Below are 22,846 nucleotides of genomic sequence, written 5' to 3'. Positions count from 1 at the left end.
CCTTTCATTCATTATATTCAGACTTTCATTCAATATATTCAGACTTTCATTCAATATATTCAGACATTCATTCACTATATTCAGACTTTCATTCACTATATTCAGACATTCATTCACTATATTCAGACTTTCATTCACTATATTCAGACTTTCATTCAATATATTCAGACTTTCATTCACTTTTATTCAATATAGTCAGATTTCCATTCAATATATTTAAGATTCATTCAGTATATTCAAGGTTCATTCAATATATTCAGACATTCATTCAATATATTCAGCCTTTCATTCAATATATTCAAACTTCACATATTATATAAATCCATCCTAATATTGTGGTAATGTTCATGTTACCGTTTACTGTGTTCTGTCTGATTAAATGTTTTTTAAATTTAATTTAAAAGAGAAAGAAATACAAAAATATGACTCATAATAAACCAAGGTGGGTATAATGGAATGAGATGATGAAAAGTGGCAATTGTAGTAACAGTAAAAATAAAGATAAAAAAGATGAAATAAGATAAAATGACATTAATAAAATAGAACAACAATAATAAGATAAGATGACATGAATGGGATCAACTCTACACTCCTCTCACTCCTTCCAGTCTCCGACAGCAAGTTCCCCAGCGAGGCCTTCTCCATCAGTGCCACAGAAGAAGCTGCCAACGCAGTGGAGGAGCAGGGGGATGTGGATGAGTGTCAGCTCTACCCGGGCCAGCTGTGCCAGCACACATGCACCAACATCTGGGGCTCCTACCGCTGTGGCTGCAACCAGGGCTACATCCTGCAACAGGACGGAAGCTCCTGTGCACCAGGTACAGTAACACACCTTGGTATTCAAACATGTGACTCAACTCTGTGACTGAAGTAATCTGGCTTTGGTTGTAAACTACAGTCATACCGATACGTACGATAAGTATCGTAGCGCCTCTGATACTGCCTAAAACGATGGTATCGGTGAGACAGACCAAATTTTGTAATAAATCTTAAAGTAACTCATGTTGAAGGGATCCTTAAAATTTGCTTATCAAAATCTGATATGGCTTGAAGTTACAGTATGTTTGCACAAATGTTCTTGAAAGTAAGATGTCATATTTCAGAAGGAGGCTGGCTTGGTACAACTCATTATTTAGCTAACAAGTTTACATTTTTTTACATTGACATTTGAATCATAATGACAAAAGCTAACAGAGATGGAAAAAAAACCTCTGAGGGTTGATTAATTAATTACAAACAAGCTTTTTTACTTTGCCCATGAGAGAAGTACACATATTCCGAGGGCATTTGTATTATGCACTTCTGCACTGATCACCTTCTTAAGGTGCGTTCACACCGAGGTGTTTTCGCACGAATTTGGCAGCGCAATTACATAAACAAAGTCACAAAGTCAGTGCAAAGATGCAAATTTGCGGCGGTGGCCATTAATGATGCCGCAAATTTGTGTGTTGAAATATTTAAACTCAGGCAAGAAAGAATTTGCATGACGCTGTATCAGACACAGTGTCACTCACAATTTCAGTCTTCTGAACTGTCAGTTTTATTTTTTGAAGGGTGAAATTTGAAGAATCAAAAAAATACTCGATGTAGGGAAAACTGACTATGATATATGGTCTTTGTACCCAAAGTTATTTTGTCTGTTTTACGTGTAAAGTGGGAGGAGAGGGTGATTTATAAATTGATTGATTAATGAGGTAAATCAAGATTTTCGAAAGTTAATCAACTTACAGGAGGCACACATCATGGCTTAGGTCAAAAGGAAACTAACATAAAGAGACATGTTCTTCCTGGTTTCTGTTGCCGTGTTTTCATGTGCAGTGAGTCAAGACGAGGACAACAGAGTCCGAGAGCACAGTCCTGCTAGCACCACACCCAGCGCAACCACCAGCAGCCCTGCCCGCCTCAATCCATGTGCAGGTAATACCAGCATTTCACTGCAACGCATGTAAACATTCAAACCTTCAGCATCTGTGCATTTATTTTAAAATTACACATTCAGTCATGTTTGGTATTTAGACTCAGACAGGTTTTATTTCTTTGTTTTCCATGTTTGGTGTCTTAAGTGTTTGGATTTTTCCCATCAGAGCCATGATTTTATTTTGTTGGGCTGCGACTTTCGTGATCTCCGCTGACTGGAAGTCGAGAGATTGTAGGCATGTCCCGATCAGCTTTTTAGACCCCCGATTCGATCCCGAGTCCCGATCCAATGCTTGTAGTTGCTCAGATAATAGATCTGCACACCGGGTTTTTTTTTTTTAAGTAATAAAAGTAACTAAAATATGTCTTAAAGTGCCCATATTATGAAAAAAAAAACACTTTTTCTGGGATTTGGGGTGTTATTTTGTGTTTCTGGTGCTTCCACACTCATATAAACTTGGGTAAAAAAACATCCATGCTGTTTTGAGTGAGATTATGGGTTTCTGAATGTGTCCTGTCTTCAGTCTCCGGGTGAGCTGTTCAAAATCTGCACGGCTTTCTACGCCACTAGCCGAAACGAGGGGGCTAAACCACGCTAGCGCTAGCATGCTAGACAGACAGTACTTATTTTCGTAACAATCAAGTATCAAAAACTGAGGAGGACACGCTGTTGGATGCCGTCCACTTCTCCTACTCTTTTTTCAATGCCTAAGGAATCTATCTCTTTCTCTCCTGCGTGAGCAGCACTGGTTGAAGCCTGAAAATATTGTAAACAAATTAATAACATAACTAATTACACTGGTAAGACTGTTGAGCTCTGTTTCAGACTGATACCTCCGGTTCAGGCTGGTCCTCATCCTCAACACGTGCCTTTTTCAGTCGTGGAAAACACTTTTCAATACTCATCTGGATTTAAGCAGCAAACATTCAGTGTAAGAGTAAAAAAATGACATAACATTATTTATAATAAGTTTATTTGATTCACAGCTGCTACATATAGTGTTTTGACCTCGACAACCCAACTGCATTTTACCGCAAACTTGTGACTAGTTAACTTTCTAAAGCGGGCGCAATTGCTTGTTTTCTAAGAGTTGGGTCAGGACTCAACATTGTATTCAGAATATAAAATATTTTTTAGAGGACTTTTCAATGTGTGATGGTGTAAAGGTGTTCACGAGATACCAACCTTTAATGAACTTTTGAATTTCGCCAGCCGTCTTCTCTCGTTTTCATGGAGACAGACGCTGTGTGCACGGAGGGGAGGAGCTGTGTGTGTGTGTGTGTGTGTGTGTGTGTGTGTGTGTGTGTGTGTGTGTGTGTGTGTGTGTGTGTGTGTGTGTGAGACGCGTGAGCGACAGAGAGACGGAGGAGAGCAAGGAAAGCAAATGCAGCTTAACGAATACGCTGCGTGTTTTAAACAGCGTTAAAAAAAAATAATAATAATAACGAAACGCAATATGTGGTGGCCGGTGTTGATTGTATGGCGCACCGCCACAAATTAGTCTATGTGTGGGAAACACTGCTGTGATCAGGACAACCCTAGTGGTTTGCATTTTTCTTTGGCGGAATCCTTTCTGACATTTAAGTTTAAAGCACAAATGAAAAGCATAGATCAGGATATATTCTTGGATTACTCATTGATCATTCATCTTACTTTGCCCTTCAATCAACCTGACTTAAAGGGAAAATTTGCCACGTTTACTGTGGATGTCCAAGCAGTACTGATGGTATATGTAGTCTGTTAAAGAAATAAATCCCCCACCGTGTGCCATATTGACTGAGAAAGCTCGTTCTCCTGCTTGTGTAGCCATAGCAACTGTGGCCACAAAATTACAAGAAAGGAAACATTCTCACACCTAAACAGAAAGATACAACCATACACCTTCTAAATTCAAGTTTGTCTCTTTCCCCGAACCAAGACGAGATGAATTAACCCTAACAGAAACCAAATATAACTCCCCAAAACTGTCTCTTACTATTTAGTCAAACTAAATCCTGAATTCAACAAGTAAGATGTGAAAAGAAACTGTTATAAAAGCCACCAGACTCCATTCACAAAAACATTTTTTATTTTTTTTTTGTATTAAATTTTTTATGATAATCATAAAACGCACTTCAATCAAACTCGACACAAAAAATAACCCAAACCAGACCCTCAAAGGAATGCGTCCCCACAAATGTTAGAAATGAAACCTATGCCTTTCGGGTTGCCAGGCCAGCTGCCATTTTGCCAGATTTTTGTGCCATCATCTAAAGTTGTGTGTTACAGCTTTCTGTGTAACTAGGGCTGGGCAATATAGCAATATAAATCGATATCATGCTATGAAATAAGATATCGTCTTACATTTTGGATATCGTAATATGACATAAGTGTTGTCTTCTCCTGGTTTTAAAGGCTGCATTACACAAAAGTGATGTCATTTTCTGAACTTACCAGACTGTTGTAATTTGCCTTTACCCACTTAGTCATTGTACCCACACTACTGATGATTATTGATCACAAATCTCATTGTATTCTGTAAATATTTTGTGAAAGCACCAATTGTCAACCCTACAATATCGCCGCAATATCGTCATCGAGGTATTTGGCCAAAAATATTGTGATATTTGATTTTCTCCATATCACCCAGCCCTAATGTGTAACCCCCATTTTCCATTGGACACGTCTGTGCTGCGTTCCGGCTGCGTTCCTGTTTCCTTTCGTCCTCCGCCGCGCGCCATACCGCACTGGGAGCGTCTCAGAAGCAGAGCGTCTTGCTGCCCGACTTGCAGATTTTATTGTTACTACAAGTACTTTACAGAACAATCACGTGTTTATTAAGCTAGTATCTACCTTCCACTCCAAGCACTCCTACAGTTAAACTCCGTGCCTTCTCTTTTCTGGTGTTGTCCTCATAAAAAGAGTCATGTCTTATTATGTTTTTCCACCTCCAAGATGAATCTCTTGTCGTCCGTGGTGTTGTAGAGGAGACGTAAACAATATTGGGGGTGTTTTGGTAAACTGACTGGATGCTCTCGCTTTTTCACTTCCTGCCCGGCTGCCTGAATGCCCCGCGGCTCGCGTGAAAATAGACCTGCCGCGTATCTTTAGGGGAGCGGAGAGCCGCTTCACGCACGCTTCTGGGACGCGCCGTGACGCAGCTGGTGGAATATCAAGCATTGACTTGAATGGCCGCAATTGCTCGCGGGGCCCGCGGCGCCTCCGGAACGCAGTGCAGATGCCTGGTGGAAAATAGAGGTAACAGGGTTTGAGGGCTTAAAAGAGTGTTTCATATAAGGCGGTGAAGTGTACAAGCAGTTGCAACTCAATGTCTAGAGCCCAGTAAGCATCTGCTCAACAAATCAGCTCTGCTTTTATTGAAAGAAAGCATGCCGGCCGGGCTGAGAAGGTCTGACATGACGTGTCCAAGTACTGTCTGATTGCCCTGACGCGAATAACTCCCTTATGAAGTAAAAAAGTAAGGGGCAGTTGCCTCGCTGCATGCATTTTTCACTGATCAACTGTTCAGCCATGCTGCTGCAGCTTCATGAGCTGAATCTTGATCAAGTCAGGCAGAGATCAACAGTGCAAACCCTCAAGTCTCTACTCCAGGCTCCAACAAAAGCCATGCTCCTTCAAAGTGCCTCTGATTGTTAGTTGTAAGAATAACCTGATCGACGTATCGAGCGGCCTTCTGACACTTTAGCAGGGAATGTGTTGGTGAGAAATTGTGAGAAATTTCTGGTCCATGCCTCTTTGTAACAGTCGACAAACTATCGGGCTGTTAAATAGAGAGAATTGATTCTGTTGTGTTGCATGTGATGGCTCATGAGAGGCTCCTTCCTTGAATCTAGAGCTGCAAAGATTAATCTGATTAACCGATTACTTGTCAACTTTTAAATTAATCGCCAACTGTTTTGACAATCCATTAATCGGTTTGAGTCATTTTAAATGAGAAGTGAGACTGATGTCAGCTTGTTAAATGTGAATATCTTCTGTTTTCTTCACTCCTCTGTGACAGTAAACTGAATATCTTTGAGTTGTGGACAAAACAAGACATTTGAGGACGTCATCTTGGGCTTTGGGAAACACTGATCCACATTTATCACCATTTTCGGACACTTTATAAACCAAACAACTTATCGATTAATCGAGAAAATAACCGACAGATTAATCGTCAATGAAAAAAATCAGTAGTTGCAGCCCTAAATGAATTACAAAGACAGCAGAGAAACAGCTCAAGGATGAGAATTGAAGACATCATGAGTGAATTACTGTCCTAGAGTCGTCGCTGTGTGGAATCCAGACATGGTATAGTAAATGCAGAGGCATCTATCTGGCATGATAGACTGAATATTGGAAAGTAACTGTATAAGTCTTATATGATTCTTACACTGTTTGAAAATATTCCTATTGTGTTTTATAATTATTTTTCTATAATAAAAAAAAATAAAAAAAAACGTTTGTTCTGTTCATGTTTATAATGTGTGATAGTTACTGAGTCTGACTGTTAGTTTGATCTTTTGTTTATGGGAAATGTGTGTTTGTGTGTATGTTTGTGTGTACACATGCATGTGTTTGTATGTGGGCATGGATAAGTGTATTGCACATTGATGTGACTTTACATATATTCTTGTAATGGAATGTCTGTCTGTGATGTAATGTGTATGTATTGTGTGTCTAGTGCGGACCCCAAGAAGAGTAGCTGACTGCTAGGGCATCAGCTAATGGGGATCCTTTTCATAAGCAATAATAATAAACATGGTGGTGATCATGCTGCAATTTTGTGTCCTGCAGAAAACGGTCCTTGCAGTCAGCAGTGTACGGCGGTGGCCGGCCGGACTCGCTGCTCCTGCTTCCCAGGGTTTTCGCTGATGACAGACGGACGCATGTGTGAAGGTAAGGGCTGCCCGCTCGTTGTTGTCATGGCAACGTTGGCAGTAATTGGAGCGGTTCACAATGCTCGTATGTATCCCTTAAGCTGTCTCCCTCGAGCAGGGTTTGCACAAGGTGACAAACAACCAAACACCATCAACAATAGCACTCAACTGCTGTATACATGAACAGCAACACATACAGCCATGACAACACAACCAGGGATCGGGACACTTTTTAATTGGGTGCAGTCACTGATGAAGGAGGCAAATGCAGGTCTTGTGATACTAAATAATGCATTGAGTGATTGTGCTCCCACTTCCTGCTGCCTGGAGCATTAGTCAACCACGGCCAATTACTCTGTGGCAGCTACAGCTGCTGTTACAAACACTGCATGTCTGTGTACTTAGTTATCTTCCATTCATAAAGCTGTGTGTGATAACTTGGCACCGAGTTATCACACACACTCTTTACACAGAGTGGCACCCCTGACAGGTGAAGTTTGTTGTTGTTTAAATAGTAGGAGGCAGGGTCAGCACTAGTATGGATGTGTGTGGCCGCTGTCTAACTCCGTTCTCTTCGTGAAACAGCAACGAACTTCGAGCTAGCGAGCTACACGCTGAAAATTTGCATCGTGCAGCAAGGCAGATCTGCTTGGTTCTTTCGGGGATGATTGTAAAGATTTACAAAGAATATGTTTACGGCATTTACTCTCTTACTGGGACGTTTTTGGGACTGATTGGTGGGATTACTGTGAAGGAAGTACTGGTAAGGCGATACACTCGTAAGAGCTAATGAGGTTTAACCATGTATCAGCTAATTTAAATAGCTCACGTTACTGTATTGTGTGAACAGTTAACTTCATTTAATATTGTATGTGGCGTTGTCTTTTTTGGGGTGCAAATGTTCTGCCAAAACAAGTTCCTTCCTGAGACCATTTAGCAGAGCCACCGTCGCTGCGTCCGGAGCTTAGCGCCACCCAAGACGATTGTGCGCCTGTGGTGTAGCCACACCTTACTTCGCAGCGCTGTGGAGAGAGGTCTGGCAATGCGAGACTAGGGGAGCTGAGAATCCATGTAAAATGGCAAGATAAGCAACTACACGCACAACATTTTACTGTGGAAAAACTCATCACATAGATCGACATGAGACCTCCCAAATGTAATTGTTACCATGCCAAAGACTATTTTACATGAAGGGTCTTACGGTAATAAATCTACTGCAGTAGTTAGTAAATTGATCCATGCATTTGCAACAGGGCGAAAACTTGGGAGCAATTTTCCTTTCGTGAAAAAAAGATATACTGTGTGGTCCACCTCTGGAATTCAATACACAACAGCTAAAGCATTGCGTGTGCTAATCCCTTTTTACGCCACTTGTACTTTTGAGTGTACAAGATGTCGCTACAGAAAAGGACAGGTAGAAAGTGAGTGATATCAACATGAATATAATTTGCTTGTATGAATACGTTTTTTCAGATCATGTGCGGCTTCAATACTGAAGGCCTGCTGTGAAATCTTGATTTCCCTGCACTTGTGATAGTGAATGTATACAGTGCGAGTGTGTCTGGCAGACCTGGCTGAGTTTATTTAATCTGTCCGTCAGTCAGCAGACGGGATAATACCTCTGGATGCACACGCACATAAGAGTTAGTGTTCCCCTCCGAATTCACTCCGTTTCAGTGAGCCGAGTGAGGACCGAAAGTGTTCCCACATGTGAAGATGTGGGTGGGCTACTTTTGGTTTAGACTGGAATGGAAAAAAGCAAACAGCACTACAAGGTGTAAGTGTGACGGGGGTATTTGAGGATTTAACGGATGTTTCCTGTAAATGGAAGCACTTCTATCATAAATGCTGAAGAGATTAATCCAGTATCATTTAAATCACATTTTTACAAGGTAAATAAAGCCGCTTCTCTCTATATGATGCATTCAGCTACATACGAATGAATGTAAGATCTTAACACACAATTGTTCCCATGGCGATCCTACCAGTGTGTCAACCAGGATGGGATCTGTGAAGAGGGCTTTATACACGAGCTGAAGAGTAAATGTGTGGGCTAGACAGTTGCTCAGTGCTCTGACATTATTTCTGCTCATCACCAGGCTGTGAATGGATATTCCTGAACTCACACACACACAGACAAACCAAATTCAAACACCATAGTGGTTTTCTTGCTTTAACACATCTTTGCCACCTTCACAGTTTTATGAAATTCACCTTGAGCGCTAAACAAACTGTTGCGGGCAGGGATGGTTTTGATTTGTTTCTTCCTCAAAATAGTGCATTGCAACATGGCATCATGAAACACGGCACTTTCCTAAAGCCAAATGGCGTGTTATCTGTACGCATTTTGAGCTATCCACGTGTATGTCTACGCTGTATACAGCGGATGTAAACATACACCACGTGCCGTGTTATTGTGAGAACGTCAACAAAAAACAAAAAAAGACAAAGGTTGGGTTTAGGGAAAGAACATTGGTGACCAACGTCACACGCTTAGGGAAACCATGAACGGTTGGGTTTAGGAAAAGAACATTGGGGAAGGCTCTATTAAAAAAAAAAAAAAAAAAAAAAAAAAACGGTTGACAAACGCCACACGTGGGACACGAACCCAGCCCTCCTGGGTGAAAGTCACCCCAACCAACCTCCACCCTTTCATACTACTCGCTACAGCGATAATTCACATGTAATGTAGGTCAATGGAGGCCAAACGGCGTTGATAAACACGCTAAAAAACGATTATGCATCTTTATAACATGCAAAAACGGCATACGAATTGGCGTGTCATACATACGGCACTTCATGAGATCAGTCTGTGCATTGAGATCTGCTTTCAAAGTTACATGTAATACATGGGTATTATCTATGGATGGGAGCCTGCACCAGTGTTGTAGTCGAGTCACCAACTGTCGAGTCCGAGTCCAGGACTCGAGTACTCCATCACTGCCTATTACACATAAAAGTAGTCAGACACTTCATCCAACTTCCAAATCTTATTTCATGAATGCTCGAGCCCCAGGGTTTCCCCCAGTGTATTGCAAGTCTGGTGGCCTAAGCCACTGGGAATGATTTTGACAGTGGGATGGCTTTTTTGAAATTTTTTTTTTTGAAGTTAGACATAGTCATACTTTTTTAAATCTCCAGTTAGCTTTTAGCACTGACTTAATGTAGGGCCCTCTGTCTCATAGCTTTTTTAAATTCTCAATTTTGCGATTCCATCCATAATTCTGTTATCACAGAAACTATTGGGCTCTACGTCAGCTGCCATCAGTGTGTGACTTGCCCCAGCCGGGCCCTCTTCGAAAAAGACACTTGCCACTGGGCTAAACAACTTTTCTGGGGGAAACCCTGAGTCTATGTCCAAGTCATCAGTGCACAAGTCAAAGTCACGAGTCACGAGTCCAGAGAATAGCGACTTGAATCAGACTTGAGTACTCCATCACTGCCCTGCACTAAAATGTCTCACTACAGTTTTAAAATTTTTTCAATTGATTTGAATTGAATATAACTGATTTGAATTGAACATTTAAGTTTATAATAAAGTATATTCAATTCAAATCAATTAAAAAAAATATATTCAACTCATTAAAGTTAGAGAGTTTTTTTTTTTGTTATCTCATTTAGGTCATCTGCGGTGTTTGTCATTTCTGTGATCTGTGTGCTGTCGTTTCCTCTCAGCATTCTTCCCTCTCCTGATCAGAGCCGGGTAGCTGTTAGCTCACAGTTTACTATCACACGGTTTTTTATTACAAGCTTTACGGCCACAGAGACTGCTCGGTGAGAAAACGGTTCCCTTGTTTTTAGCCACCGTTGTTGCTAGCTCTGCAGCGGATTCTCTGTTGTCCTCTCCCGATTCAACCATACTTTCCGTCCTTGATTAGCTGTAGCAAGCTTTTAAAAGAAAAAAAAAATTAAAAGTGTCCGCTCATCCACACTCCACAACAGGATCCAAAAGTGTTCTCTTGTATCTATAGTTTTGAGAAAGTTTGCTCTCAAATTACAATCCACGCTCGAAGCGTCTTTGCTTCGCTTTCACAGGAGAGGTGGAAGGTGTAACTGAAAATTGATATCAGCCCTGAGTTTCAGCTCAGGGCTGTAGAGATGTTTCAATAGTGTGATGGTATAACTCTAGGTGCTCTATTTTCATAGAAGCACAAAGTAGTGCGAGCGACACTACTGCGTAATGGTGTTTTCATACCCTTGAAATGCTTCTTGATAGTTTAGTGCCCTGTGCAGCACACATGAGAATGATTACTCAGGACAAGAGAATAATGTTTATCTCCCTTTACTGTGGAGGAGGGCAACATGTGTACAGTCTGTAGAACACTCTAACTCCAGTGCAGACCAACTTATTAACAGCTAACTTTGATTCAATTTTATTTAGATTTCTGACTTTAATCTCAGATTTTTTTCTAAAGTCAAAATTCTGATTTTTTTTCTCAGAATTCTGACTTTAAACTCAGAACTCAAATAGATTTTTCTCATGTGGCCCTAATCCTCTTCCGTACTTTACAGATAGAGATGGTCCAGACCACACTCTATAATTTACAGATACCCATCAATCAGCTAGAGGCTGCCCCAGTATGTACATTTTTAGCAAAATGTCACACAATTGATTATTTTGACAACAAATTCTCATTAGATAGTATAACTCTAGGTGCTCTATTTTCATAGAAGCACAAAGACTAGTGCGAGGGACACTACTGCGTAATGGTGTTTTCATAACCTTGAAATGCTTCTTGATTGGTGCCCTGTGCAGCACACATGAGAATATTTACATTTTCAGCACAATGTCACTCAATTGATTATTTTGACAACAAATTCTCTTTACAAGATTCATTCAGCTACATCTCGTGGCCTTCACCAGATGGATTTGCTCAGTTGTTAAATAAAGCCTGAAAAAATATTGTTGCTCTGCACATCCTCCTGACTTTATCCTCTGTTATTGATGGTTGGGAAATCATGCTCACAGCTTGTGAACCTTTACAGTCCCACCCGTCTGTGTAACCCTTACCCTCCTGTCTCAAACCAAATTTGCAAATGTTCCAAGGCTGACTTCATCTACATCAGTTTGAGCTGTGAAAGAACAATAGGGTGTGTGTGTGTGTGTGTGTGTGTGTGTGTTTGCTTCTGTGCCTAATAGTGCTGCCTCTCAGACTTCTCCCTGTGCAGAGCCTCCTCTGGTCTCTTGATGGAATTCTTCTAAATCCGCTATCCCCCCTCCACTCCGTTCAGCTAAGCGTTTGTGTTTTTCAGAAAATAGAGTCTTTGTTTCCACCTTGTATTGGATCACGACTGTGTAATGTTGCTGTCCCTGGGGACCAGTCAGGGGAGGTAGGGACAGGCAATAGGAACATTTTTCCTTTTATTTTCTTTGGCTCTTCGAATGACGCACTGGAAATAATGCTGAGCGGTAGTAGAAGGCGACTTTCTGGACCACTAGCAATACGCAAACATTGGAAACAGTCCTGTCCATCCCTAGGCCTGGCGGCGAGCAGGGCCCAAAGGGCGAGGCGAACGAGACGCTTAGTGTGATTTGCCCCTGAAGTATCCTCCCTACAATGGGGACAACAGATGTCTCTCGGTTGGGGAAAAAACAGGGACATTTGCCACTGCACTGCCTGGACAGCACGAGTCCTGTAGACTATACAGAGAGTTACACAATGTAAAAAGGGGAAATGGTTCATTTTACTGGGTAAGATGAATGTGTTTGCTGCAGCTCCACAGAGGCTTTATATAATACAATAAACTATGTTGTGTGAGAGCTTGTGTGGTTTTTCGGAGGTGAATAACCTTATAAGAAAAGAGCTGCAGGATGTTAATCACTCACCAGGTGCTGCTGAAAAAACCTCGGCTCAGTGGTTTTCCTCCTGCTCCCCGTGGGAAGGTGTTGTAAGACACACAAGTGCATTCAGATTCCCTGCAGCAAAAGCTTTGAAAGTCGAGAAAGGCATTTCAGCAAGGGACTGCCGACAGATACGCAGGCAACACAGGAGACTATGTTTCACTCTTGTTCCAGCCTTTTTGTTTTTCCGCCCTGGCTCTGTCATGCAGATTTGGTCGAGACCTTTCCGTCAGGTTCCCTGTGGAATGCGACATATATCGGGATGATCTTCAAAACTGGATGACTGCCACACTCCCGCATGCACACAAACGCACAGATACACACACATGTATCTTTGGAATGTATAATACCAGACCAATGCTATAAGTGCGTCCAGCTAATCGGCAATGCACTGTGATGCACGATAAGATAATGCATCAGCTTGTGAGCCACAACAGAGCGACGATCCACTGCCTCGGCATAAGCCCACCACCGTCATAAATCAACAGTGCCTGTATGTACTGGCTGCGTGGCTGTTTGACTAATAAATATGCAAAGGTTTGCACCTCTGTATTTAATTTCGCACAAACAAGCATAACAAGCAGTCACTGTCCAAAGTTGATATGATGGCCCGCCAAAAAGCACTCACAGGACAGATTATGTGATATTATTGTGTGCAGTATTAGGGATACGAAAAAACACATCTTTACATAGTCCAGCTAAAATGAACCTGCCTGTTTGTTTGTTTTTTTCCGCCGCATACGCGCCAGCTTGTTAGGTATATTTCCAATGTTTTGGATTAATGATGGCACTTCCTGTTTGTGGATACCAGCAAGAATGTCCTTGTTTCTTTGCCTATGGCCAATCAAATCATTTCATTCGAAACATATTTGCACAAAGTGGTAATCATTACCATTACTGTCATTGGCTGACAGTAACACTGACACAACACAAAAGCAACTCAAACTTTATTCAAAGCCATGTTAGCACCCAAGCCGTTTTGGGCGACACCTCAACGGAGTGAATGTTACATCAAAGTGGTGAAGACCAAAACTAACTAAATTACTTTCCCCAGAACTAATGGTTCTAGTTGGTCCTCAGTGGACTTCTTTAGCAGGTTTTGTGTCGGTTGAGGGAACTTCCCTCGACAAAATTCCTCTATTCAGAACACCCTGCAACGTCACCAACGTAGATTCCCCTGGTAACATTAACACCCCTTGGTTATGTTGCTGCTACTGTGGACATTTTACACTACTGAAAATAATATATCGAAACAAAAACTGATACCATTACAAGACTTATTCAGTTGAAATGCATGTTACTTATGAATGCATTTGATAATTTAATTTTCCAGATGTATTGTGTTATTCCAGCGAGGCGCAATGACTGATCGGTAATCTTGCTTGTTGTGATGAACCGTTGTTCATTTCTTCCCTACACAGTTCACTGTTCCCTTTTGAACTGAGCATGTTAGCTCCCTACGGTTTTTCCACTCGGTGGGGCTAAGATCCTTTGGGTAGCTCTGTGTATTTTTGTATTTTTAATCATTAGTACTTTGAAAGTATTTCTCAAATCACAGAAACCCACTGGGTGTGAAGGTCCTTGCACACAGAGTCCGAAATTCTCGCACGTTAAAAAATAAATATGACCTCACGTTAGGTCAATCACGTTTACACACTGCCTCCAAAAAAAGTATTAACAGTAGCTTATGGTACTTTACGTGTCTGAATACCCCGTACAGTCCACTTCACAAGGAACTACTAGGCGATCGGAACGCACCCATTGACCCTTGTGACAAATGTAAATGGACTGTATTTATAAAGCACTTTTCTAGTCTTAACGACTACTCAAAGCACTTTTACATATTACAGGCACCATTCACACACATACATACACTGTGGCCGAGGCTGCCATACAACGTGCTCATCAGATAAACATTCACACACATTAGGGCTGGGCAATATGGAGAAAATCAAATATCATGATATTTTTGACCAAATACCTCGATGACGATATTGTGGTGATATTGTAGGGTTGACAATTGATGCTTTCAAAAAATATTTACAGAATACAATGAGATTTGTGATAAATAATTATCAGTAGTGTGGGTACAATGACTAAGCGGGTAAAGGCAAATAATAGAACAGCTAGTAACTCTGGTAAGTTCAGAAAATGACATCACTTTTGTATAATGCAGCCTTTAAAACCAGGAGAAGACAACACTTATGTCATATTACGATATCTAAAATGTAAGACGATATCTTATTTCATAGCACAATATCGATTTATATTGCTATATTGCCCAGCCCTAACACACATTTACACACTGATAGCGCAGTATCGAGAGCAATTCAGGGTTCAGTGTCTTGCCGAAGGACACTTCGACATGGGACTGTAGGGCCAGGGATCGAACCACCAACCTTTTGATTGGTAGGCGACCACCTGAGCCACATTCGCCCCATACTTCCCAGCTAGTGATTTCCATTCAGGCAAAAGCAAATCATGTAATTTCCTGGTATGCCTCATACGCCTCGATTTAAGAACGACTTCCTTTGTTAGTGTATTTTGCTGACGTCCATCTGCTGCTGACTCATTGAGCCTCGTCATGATCTAGAGCCAGTTGGGAGGTAAGAATTATGTACAGGCCCTGTGTGACGGATTGCCCCCCCCCCGTCATTTCACACACACACACACAGTCACTGTTGTTCTTTTTCTGCAGATGTGGATGAGTGTGCAACCAACACCCATAGCTGTCGGCCCAGCGAGCAGTGTGTGAACACAGTGGGTTCATTTATATGCGAGCTGCAGGTCACTTGTCCTGCCGGCTTCCAGCTGAGGAACAGTGTTTGCAAGGGTGAGTTCATTGTTCCTGATGAATTTCATTAAGGCCAATTAACCCAGCAGTCACTTTCAGGGCCACTAAAGTAGTCGCTGGAAATGCTGATGATGCCTTGTTTAATATGCAGCACAGGGTTTCTACCTTCTTTTTAATGGTTGGAGAACAGAAATAAGACGGAAAGGACAGTAAAGCAAAACCTAGCACAACCCTATCGCCAGACAATAACGTCAGTTTTGGACAATTCTGCAAAAGCCTGGGTTATTTTCAGTGACAGCAGGGTTTTTTTTACGTCCCATGCCAACGTTTTGTTTATAGAATACTTCAACACTTGTTTTTTTTTCTTGTGTAGAATCTATAATAAGATTGATACCACTCTCATATGTTTGGTACATGACGCTGGAACCAGCAGCTGGCTTAAGCTTAGCACAAAGACTGGAAACAAGGGGAAACGGCTAGCCCGGCTCTGTGCAAAGCTAACAAAATACCAGCATATCTAAAGCTCACTAATTGAAAAAAATTATACTGTATCCTGTTGGTTTTATTGATATTTTATTGATACCTTTTTGTGCTGGACTATGTCCTGGCCACACACATTTTACTTACTGGAATCTCTGCTTGTTGCCCGGCAACCACACAGGAAAAACATGTTATTAGTGAGCTTTAGAGGTGCTGGAAGGCAGATTTTGTGACCTTTTGGACAGATCCAGGGGCCCCTTTTTTAAATCAAATTTGCAACATGCAAGCTACAACTTAAAACAGACCATTTTCTCTCACGTAAATTTTGACATGTTTAACTAAGTAATCGCATATTGCCTGGGTTGCATATCATTGCATCTGCTAATCTAACGTATTTGAAAAAACTCTCTCTTTTTACAATATCTGTGCATGGCAACTACAGTATCTTTAAGGCTAGGAAAATATTGTGATAATGGCAAATAAACCATGGTTATAACCTTGGACATAAATCATAAGCTGCAGATTAGTCCAATATGGACATGATTCCTAGAGATACTGGATTGCGATACATCTGGCTGAACCCCATACTACTCCTTTATATGTAGTTACAGCCTTCATGTGAGGTTCTAAACATTACCTTGAATTATTTCCACTTCCTAACACAACTTGGCACTTACTTTGGCCGAGACTAGTGTTTGGGTTGGACTGTGTTACTCAGTGTTGCCAGTTTCTCAGCAATTTAAAGAGGATCCAACAACCAACAGCACACAAGTCCAACACCCCTGGCTCAAACTGAGGCACTGCATAATTCTGTTGCTCTGTGTTGTGTCTTTGAATACACCAAAGAATAATTTGTCTTTAAAGGGCCCCTTGAGCACTCGCAAATCCCTGAATACAAGACTGAAGTGGAGTACATCGGCATAGGTGTTAAGGCTATTCGAAGGTTCTGGCATTATTGATGGCAGACAGTTGTTAACAAAGACACTCTTCAACAGGAACAGGATACATTTAGACAGCTCATTTTCATTTTCATTTTCATGTTCAGATGAAAACAGTCCACTTTAGTGACAGAGAAATCAACACAAATCATCAGAGTGATGTGTAGAAACAGAGTTATATGGATTATTTATGATACTTAGACTTTGTATAATTATTGTTTTCCGTCAGATCTTTTATAGATCTCATTGTTTTCTGAGCCTCTTCACGCTCAACCTCATAGTCTTTTAAAATGTTATGACAGCGATAGAGGCAGTGATGTTTCCAGTTTCCTGTACTGGAGTCTCACACTGCCTCAGAACACACTGACAAGTCTGATCTCCGGTTACATGATTGGCTACCGCAGCGTGACATCGAATTGCGTTTCTCCAAAAGTTGAATCGGTCTCGTCTCAACTTTTCGCCTCAGGCCGCTGCACCTCCTGAAGGCCGACACACTCAGTGTGAATGCAGGCTTAAACTCCGCTCAGTCAGCAAGCCTTCATCAAGATGTATGCTAATGTTTTTGGCCCCTGCAGTGATGTTTGTGCTTCAGCAGATGCCCAAGGTTCAGTATGTGACAAGATAATTATTGAGAGAAGAAGCATTGCGCGGGTGGTAAAGCACTTTGAAGCTCTATGACTGGTGTCATCAGCACTTGGCACCAGGGAGGACTAATCAATGTAGCTAGGTAATGAAGGTAATATTTAGTCAACCATCCAACAGGGGGAAAAAAACTAATTAGCTGCATGAAAGAACGGAGAGATATTTGCTGTGACGTTGGAAATATATCCCTCTGATGATGATTGGTAGAGAAAAAAACCTTTTGCTTGTGTGCCACAGGATGAGTCTCAGAGGATAACGTAACAGCACAACGTAAACTGAAAAACGGGCTTGCGGCACAAATCTTCCATTTAAACTCCATCCATCGCTCATGAGATTCAATAACTGCCATTTAAGACGTTTTGTTCAACTTCTGTTAATTGCAGAGTTGTGATCATTTTAGAGTAAGGGGAATTTTTCCTCGAGTTAAACATTGACTGTGTGAGTGGAAGTTTCTGGGATGCTGCACATGTTTATTCTGGGCTTGAGCCACAGTGCCACCTACTGTACTGTTAACAAGCTGAGAGAGTTGACAGCACATTTAAACTCTTAACAGTTGAATATAGTGTGAACTATTTTCTCAAGTTGACATTGGATTTTGTTTTTATCTGTTCTTTCTTCCAGACATTGATGAATGTGTTCTGCAAACCCATAACTGTGGTATGGGCTTTGTGTGTGAGAACACAGCGGGCTCTTTCCTGTGTAATCCCAAACACAAGTGCATCAGTGGCTTCACACAGGACTCCCATGGCAACTGTATCGGTAAGAGACTGTCAGTGCTGCTCTCTTCTGGCTAACGGAAACTTATAACACATGACCGTTAAATAGCTAATAGAGAGTATGGCAAAGAACAGTTTATCTTTGTCCTGCTGTGTCGCCATGGATTGATTAACCTGCTAGGATGGCCTTGAGGCAAAATGTAGCTGCTGGGTCCCTGCTCACACCCTCGTCCCTCCCACTCTCTGTGATGTGTGTACATTTCTATGCTATGCAGAACTGAAGAATTCATGCGCTAATTATGACTAAAAGGATAAAATTATGAGGTGATCACATTTTATATCCAAAAGGTCAACTTCACCGTGACATCATAATGTCATTCAGTGCCATAACTTAGGACACTGTGGTGATTGTTTAGATCGCCTGTGCTGCCAAGTTGAAGCTGCTTGTGAATTTCGCGAAAGGGGGATGCTTTAAATACACTTTATACCTTTTTTAAATTGCTCAAAGTCTTCACTACATATAGTATGAGTAGAGAATAGAGTCTGATTAGACATGGGTGTAAACTGCAACTTGACTGGTTGGCAAAGGGCAGTAATTATGCTACAACACTACCCAGATTTGTTGTCTGGTAATTTGCTTAAACAAATTAATTTAGGAATATGTAACACGTAGGCACTCATTTGGAGACGTATTTCTGACCACCTGGAGAATGTCAGTCCAATATTCAATCTCCTTTTAGCTCTGTTTTTGGTCTCTAACAATCCCTGAGGGAAATTTCTGGCTCTTTAGCTGCAACCGAAAACGGAAGAAGATAAACAATTAGCTAATCCCTAACCCTAATGCCTGATTTATGGTCCTGTACCTCCCCAGACATGTAACTAAACCTTGAGGCGACGCAGACCGCAACAACCTTGATTGGTCTGCTTGGCCAGGGCTTGGTAGCATCGCATTTCCTCCCTACTCGTTTCTGGGTTCTTCTTCTCTGTAAACAGCATGAAATTGGGGGGGGGGGGTAACTTTTTCCTGCTACAGCTTTCCGACAGTGGTCAGAAAGCACAGGGGAGACACTTTGTTTCTCCGTCTCCACCGCCAGAGTAGGTGCTCGCTCCGAAGCTAAAGGCCCTGACACACCAACCCGACAGCCGACCGTCAGCAGAAAAGGCAGTCGGACCGATCAGTCTCCCCGAGTTGGTCAAAAAAGTGCCTCGGGACACACCGAAGCGACGCCGACTTGAGTGTACGTTCTGCGCATGCGCGAGACGTAATACATCTCCATAACAGCAGGCGGCGCTAATCTGTATTGTCGCCCAAAAAAATGAAAACCGGCAGGTGATTGGACAAACGCGTCACATGGGTCTGGCTGCTCCGGGATTTTACAACCTAGCATAATGGCGGCTCATTCAGAATACGATCTCATATTGTACTAAAATAGTTCACCGAAACGTGTTTCTGAAAACATTTTAAGCGAGAAATAGGCCGTGCAATTGCTGAATCTGTCTTCATTTCAGATCAACAAAGGTCAGTTTAAAATATTTTCGTCAGATTTTGAGAGCCGTTCGTCACGCTAACAAAAGTGCACTGATTCGCTAGTCAAGGGGTAGAACTCCACCAATCAGATTGGTCATTGAGTCCGACTGCCCGCCCTCCAACCCAGCAAGTCAGGTCGGCCAAAATGTAGGCCGACGGCCCCTCGGACGGACGACGGCACGGAACACACCGAACAGACTCGAGTCACTGAGACTGTCCGACGGACGACTATCGGGTTGGTGTGTCAGGGCCTTAACCCCATCACTCTCTCACTCACTCTACCACACACTCCCCACGCACACCCACACCAAGTATAAATCCTAACAATGGCGTAGGCCACTTACGTAGGCTACTGCGTAGGCTCTGCGTAGATCCGTCTTAACCCCAAGGGTTTGGGTGCCAACCATCTACTACGACGTCCCTAGTTGGCATCAGGTCGGGAACCTTTGATGCATGTCATTCCCCATCTCTCTTAACCCATTTCCCATCATCATTTTCCTGTCTGTTATACAATAAAGGCATAAAATAGTTTGACATTTTGGGAAATATGCTTACTTTCATTATTTACGTTAAATGTGAAGCTACTGCCAGGAGACACTTAGCTTAGCATAAAGACTGTAGGCATGGGGAAACTAAAAACAAAGTGTAAAAACGACAGGTTGTGGTTTTTTTGGGGGGTTTACGTGCTGGACATTTTGGACATTTTTGGCCCGGTGCAGTGACTTCTTGGAGTGTCTCGTCTGTTTGCCTGGTAACCTCACTGTTCCTGCGCCTGGCCAAGAAATAGTCTGGCACATAACCCCCAATAAAACCACAATTTATCGGTTTTTATACGGATTAAACAAATGATATCCCGCTTTCCTTTAAATGATTTACTTATTTGTTTAGCAGTGTGTAGGGAAACTTTATCATTTTGGAATGGGGAAATACCACGAAGTAGTCATAATGCTCACCCCTGGGTGCTCCTGATATCATAAAAGTGTCTCATATACCTCGGCTGATATTAACAGCCACGCAGAGCAAAGTAATCATTAAGCCTAATGACTCACAGCAGGTGATTTGTTGACATACATTACAGATCTATCACTGATGGTGGAAGGCTTCCTTTAGCTTTCTCCAATGCAAACTGTTTATTATGATTTTTCAGACTAACTCACATTTTTGTAAATTCTGTGACTTGTGTATCTGCACAAGCACTGTTTGGGATTTCTGTGCCTTGTTGGTTGCTTCAGGGTGCATAATAAGTTCACATAGTGATGTTTAAAAGCTATCGGACACCACTACTGTAATTGCAGTTCGGCTTGGCTGCCTCTGTGAGTCTCACTCAGTTGAGTCAAAATCCCAAGGTTTTTAAGCTGCTGTGTTATTTGTGAAAGATGGATCATCTTGTTTGAAGATCATATCTTATTTTAAAAACTCGTATGAAGTGAATTTCCACTTGTTCCATTGGCAGATTGTTGCCGCATGGTTCAAAAGGGTTGTACTTAGTGTCTTCATTAATTCATAGGTGTGTTCTGGGCGTAACATGCAATAAACCAATCAGAGATCATCTCCCATTCCCTTTAAAAGCCAGGCGCGTTTGGACCTTGGAGCATTGCTGTTATGATGGAGGATTTGCACCGTAATATTTTTATTTGTAATCTTTTGCATGTTTGTGTGCTGCTGTGCTTCCCTGTGTGTGTAACAAGCATAGTGTGTGCGCGCTGTGCACGAGCCTAGGAGCATTTTACTAATTTGCTGTTAAAATGACAATGAAATGCTGCGTTATTGACTTTAGACCAGGTTTTTGTTGTTCAATGGCGTGATCACTTCCCGCTGCCTCAAGATAGCAATACGCCCAGAATGCACCTGAACACACCTCCCTGTAAGACCAGCACGCCCATGGGCGCAAAGATGGGCGCAGGTGCATTTGCTATTTAAACGATGTGGGCGCTGGATGGGAAATTGACAACTGCGTCGGTCTTAAACTAGCAAAGACACTTGCGTCGAGCTTTGTGCTGCGCTGCACTGGGTGCAAGATAGGGCCCCCTGTATTCATTGTCTTTTTACGCATTTTTGAAGTGGCCTTTTTTCCAGTGCGTTCTCCCGTGTGTCATTTTTTTTCAGCTGTCCTGAGGCGTGATACTCTCTCTCTCTGTGTTTCTGCAGACATAAATGAGTGCAGCAGCCTGAGTGAGCCGTGCGGCTCTGGCTTTAACTGCATCAACACCGTGGGCTCCTACACCTGCCAGCAGAAGATCATAATGTGTAACCCCGGCTACCATGTTAGCCCTGATGGAGCCATGTGTGTCGGTGAGATTTACCTCTTAAACACAACAGCATGGATGAGGGAGGCTGGCAACTATGGAAAAGATGTAAATGAAAGCATTGAATTTAGCATTGTATGTATTTTGGCTAAAACACAGGTGCTCAAATGCATAGTTACAAAATGCCATAAAAGGGGAAGAATGAGCTTGAATATCCGGCAGTTAACGCCAGTTTAGTCTCACATAGCCAGACCTACCTCCACAGCGCTGCGGAGGAAGGTCTGGTGCCGGGCGGAGCAACGGTGCCGCTGCAAAATAGCCTCGGGAACATTTCTACATTCAAAAGTTGTTTTAGTGGTGCAACAGAAAACTCAGATTGGACAGATAGTCTAGCTAGCTGTCTGGATTTACCCTGCAGAGATCTGAGGAGCAGTTAACCATAGTCCTCAGAAATCCACCGGAGTTTAGGACGCCAACACAAAGAAAGAGGAAAGTAACCGGCCGAAAAGAGGGACATCCAGCGGAATTTCCGGCGGCAACTGAACAATCCCGGTAGTGGAACGTCGTCGATATAGACTAGGGTTGGTTACATGGAGATCAAAATCGTACAAAATTGAATACATAACATTATGAAAACATTTTAAAATAAAAAAATTATAATATGAATAAATACAGATACAAAAATCAAATATAACCATGAAACCATGAAGCAGACACAATATATATATATATATATATATATATATATATATATATATACAGTGCTGCTCATAAGTATTCATACCCATGCTAATGTTGACTAAAAAAAGGAATAAAAAAATCATCTTTTGGAAATTGATCTTAATGCCTTAATTAAAAAAATGAGGTCTAAAAATGACGATCT

At 41.9% G+C, this 22,846-nt stretch overlaps 1 protein-coding gene across 3 annotated transcripts in view; it reads left to right on the top strand.

Annotated features, from left to right (window-relative positions):
* The window catches only part of fbln2 (fibulin 2), a 98,370-nt gene that overhangs the window by 43,959 nt on the left and 31,565 nt on the right, over window positions 1-22,846 (top strand). For all 3 annotated transcript variants that reach the window (XM_036001757.1, XM_036001756.1, XM_031280330.2), the window contains exons 6-11: window positions 609-818; window positions 1,819-1,917; window positions 6,695-6,796; window positions 15,318-15,452; window positions 18,095-18,232; window positions 21,866-22,009. In XM_036001757.1, coding sequence (XP_035857650.1) covers window positions 609-818; window positions 1,819-1,917; window positions 6,695-6,796; window positions 15,318-15,452; window positions 18,095-18,232; window positions 21,866-22,009 — 828 coding nt within the window. The remainder of the gene's footprint in view (window positions 1-608; window positions 819-1,818; window positions 1,918-6,694; window positions 6,797-15,317; window positions 15,453-18,094; window positions 18,233-21,865; window positions 22,010-22,846) is intronic.

Source organism: Sander lucioperca, chromosome 6, assembly GCF_008315115.2.
Source record: "Sander lucioperca isolate FBNREF2018 chromosome 6, SLUC_FBN_1.2, whole genome shotgun sequence".
NCBI classification, from domain to species: domain Eukaryota; kingdom Metazoa; phylum Chordata; class Actinopteri; order Perciformes; family Percidae; genus Sander; species Sander lucioperca.
Note: the sequence above shows the minus strand (reverse complement) of the source record. Positions and strands in the feature narration are given on the sequence as shown.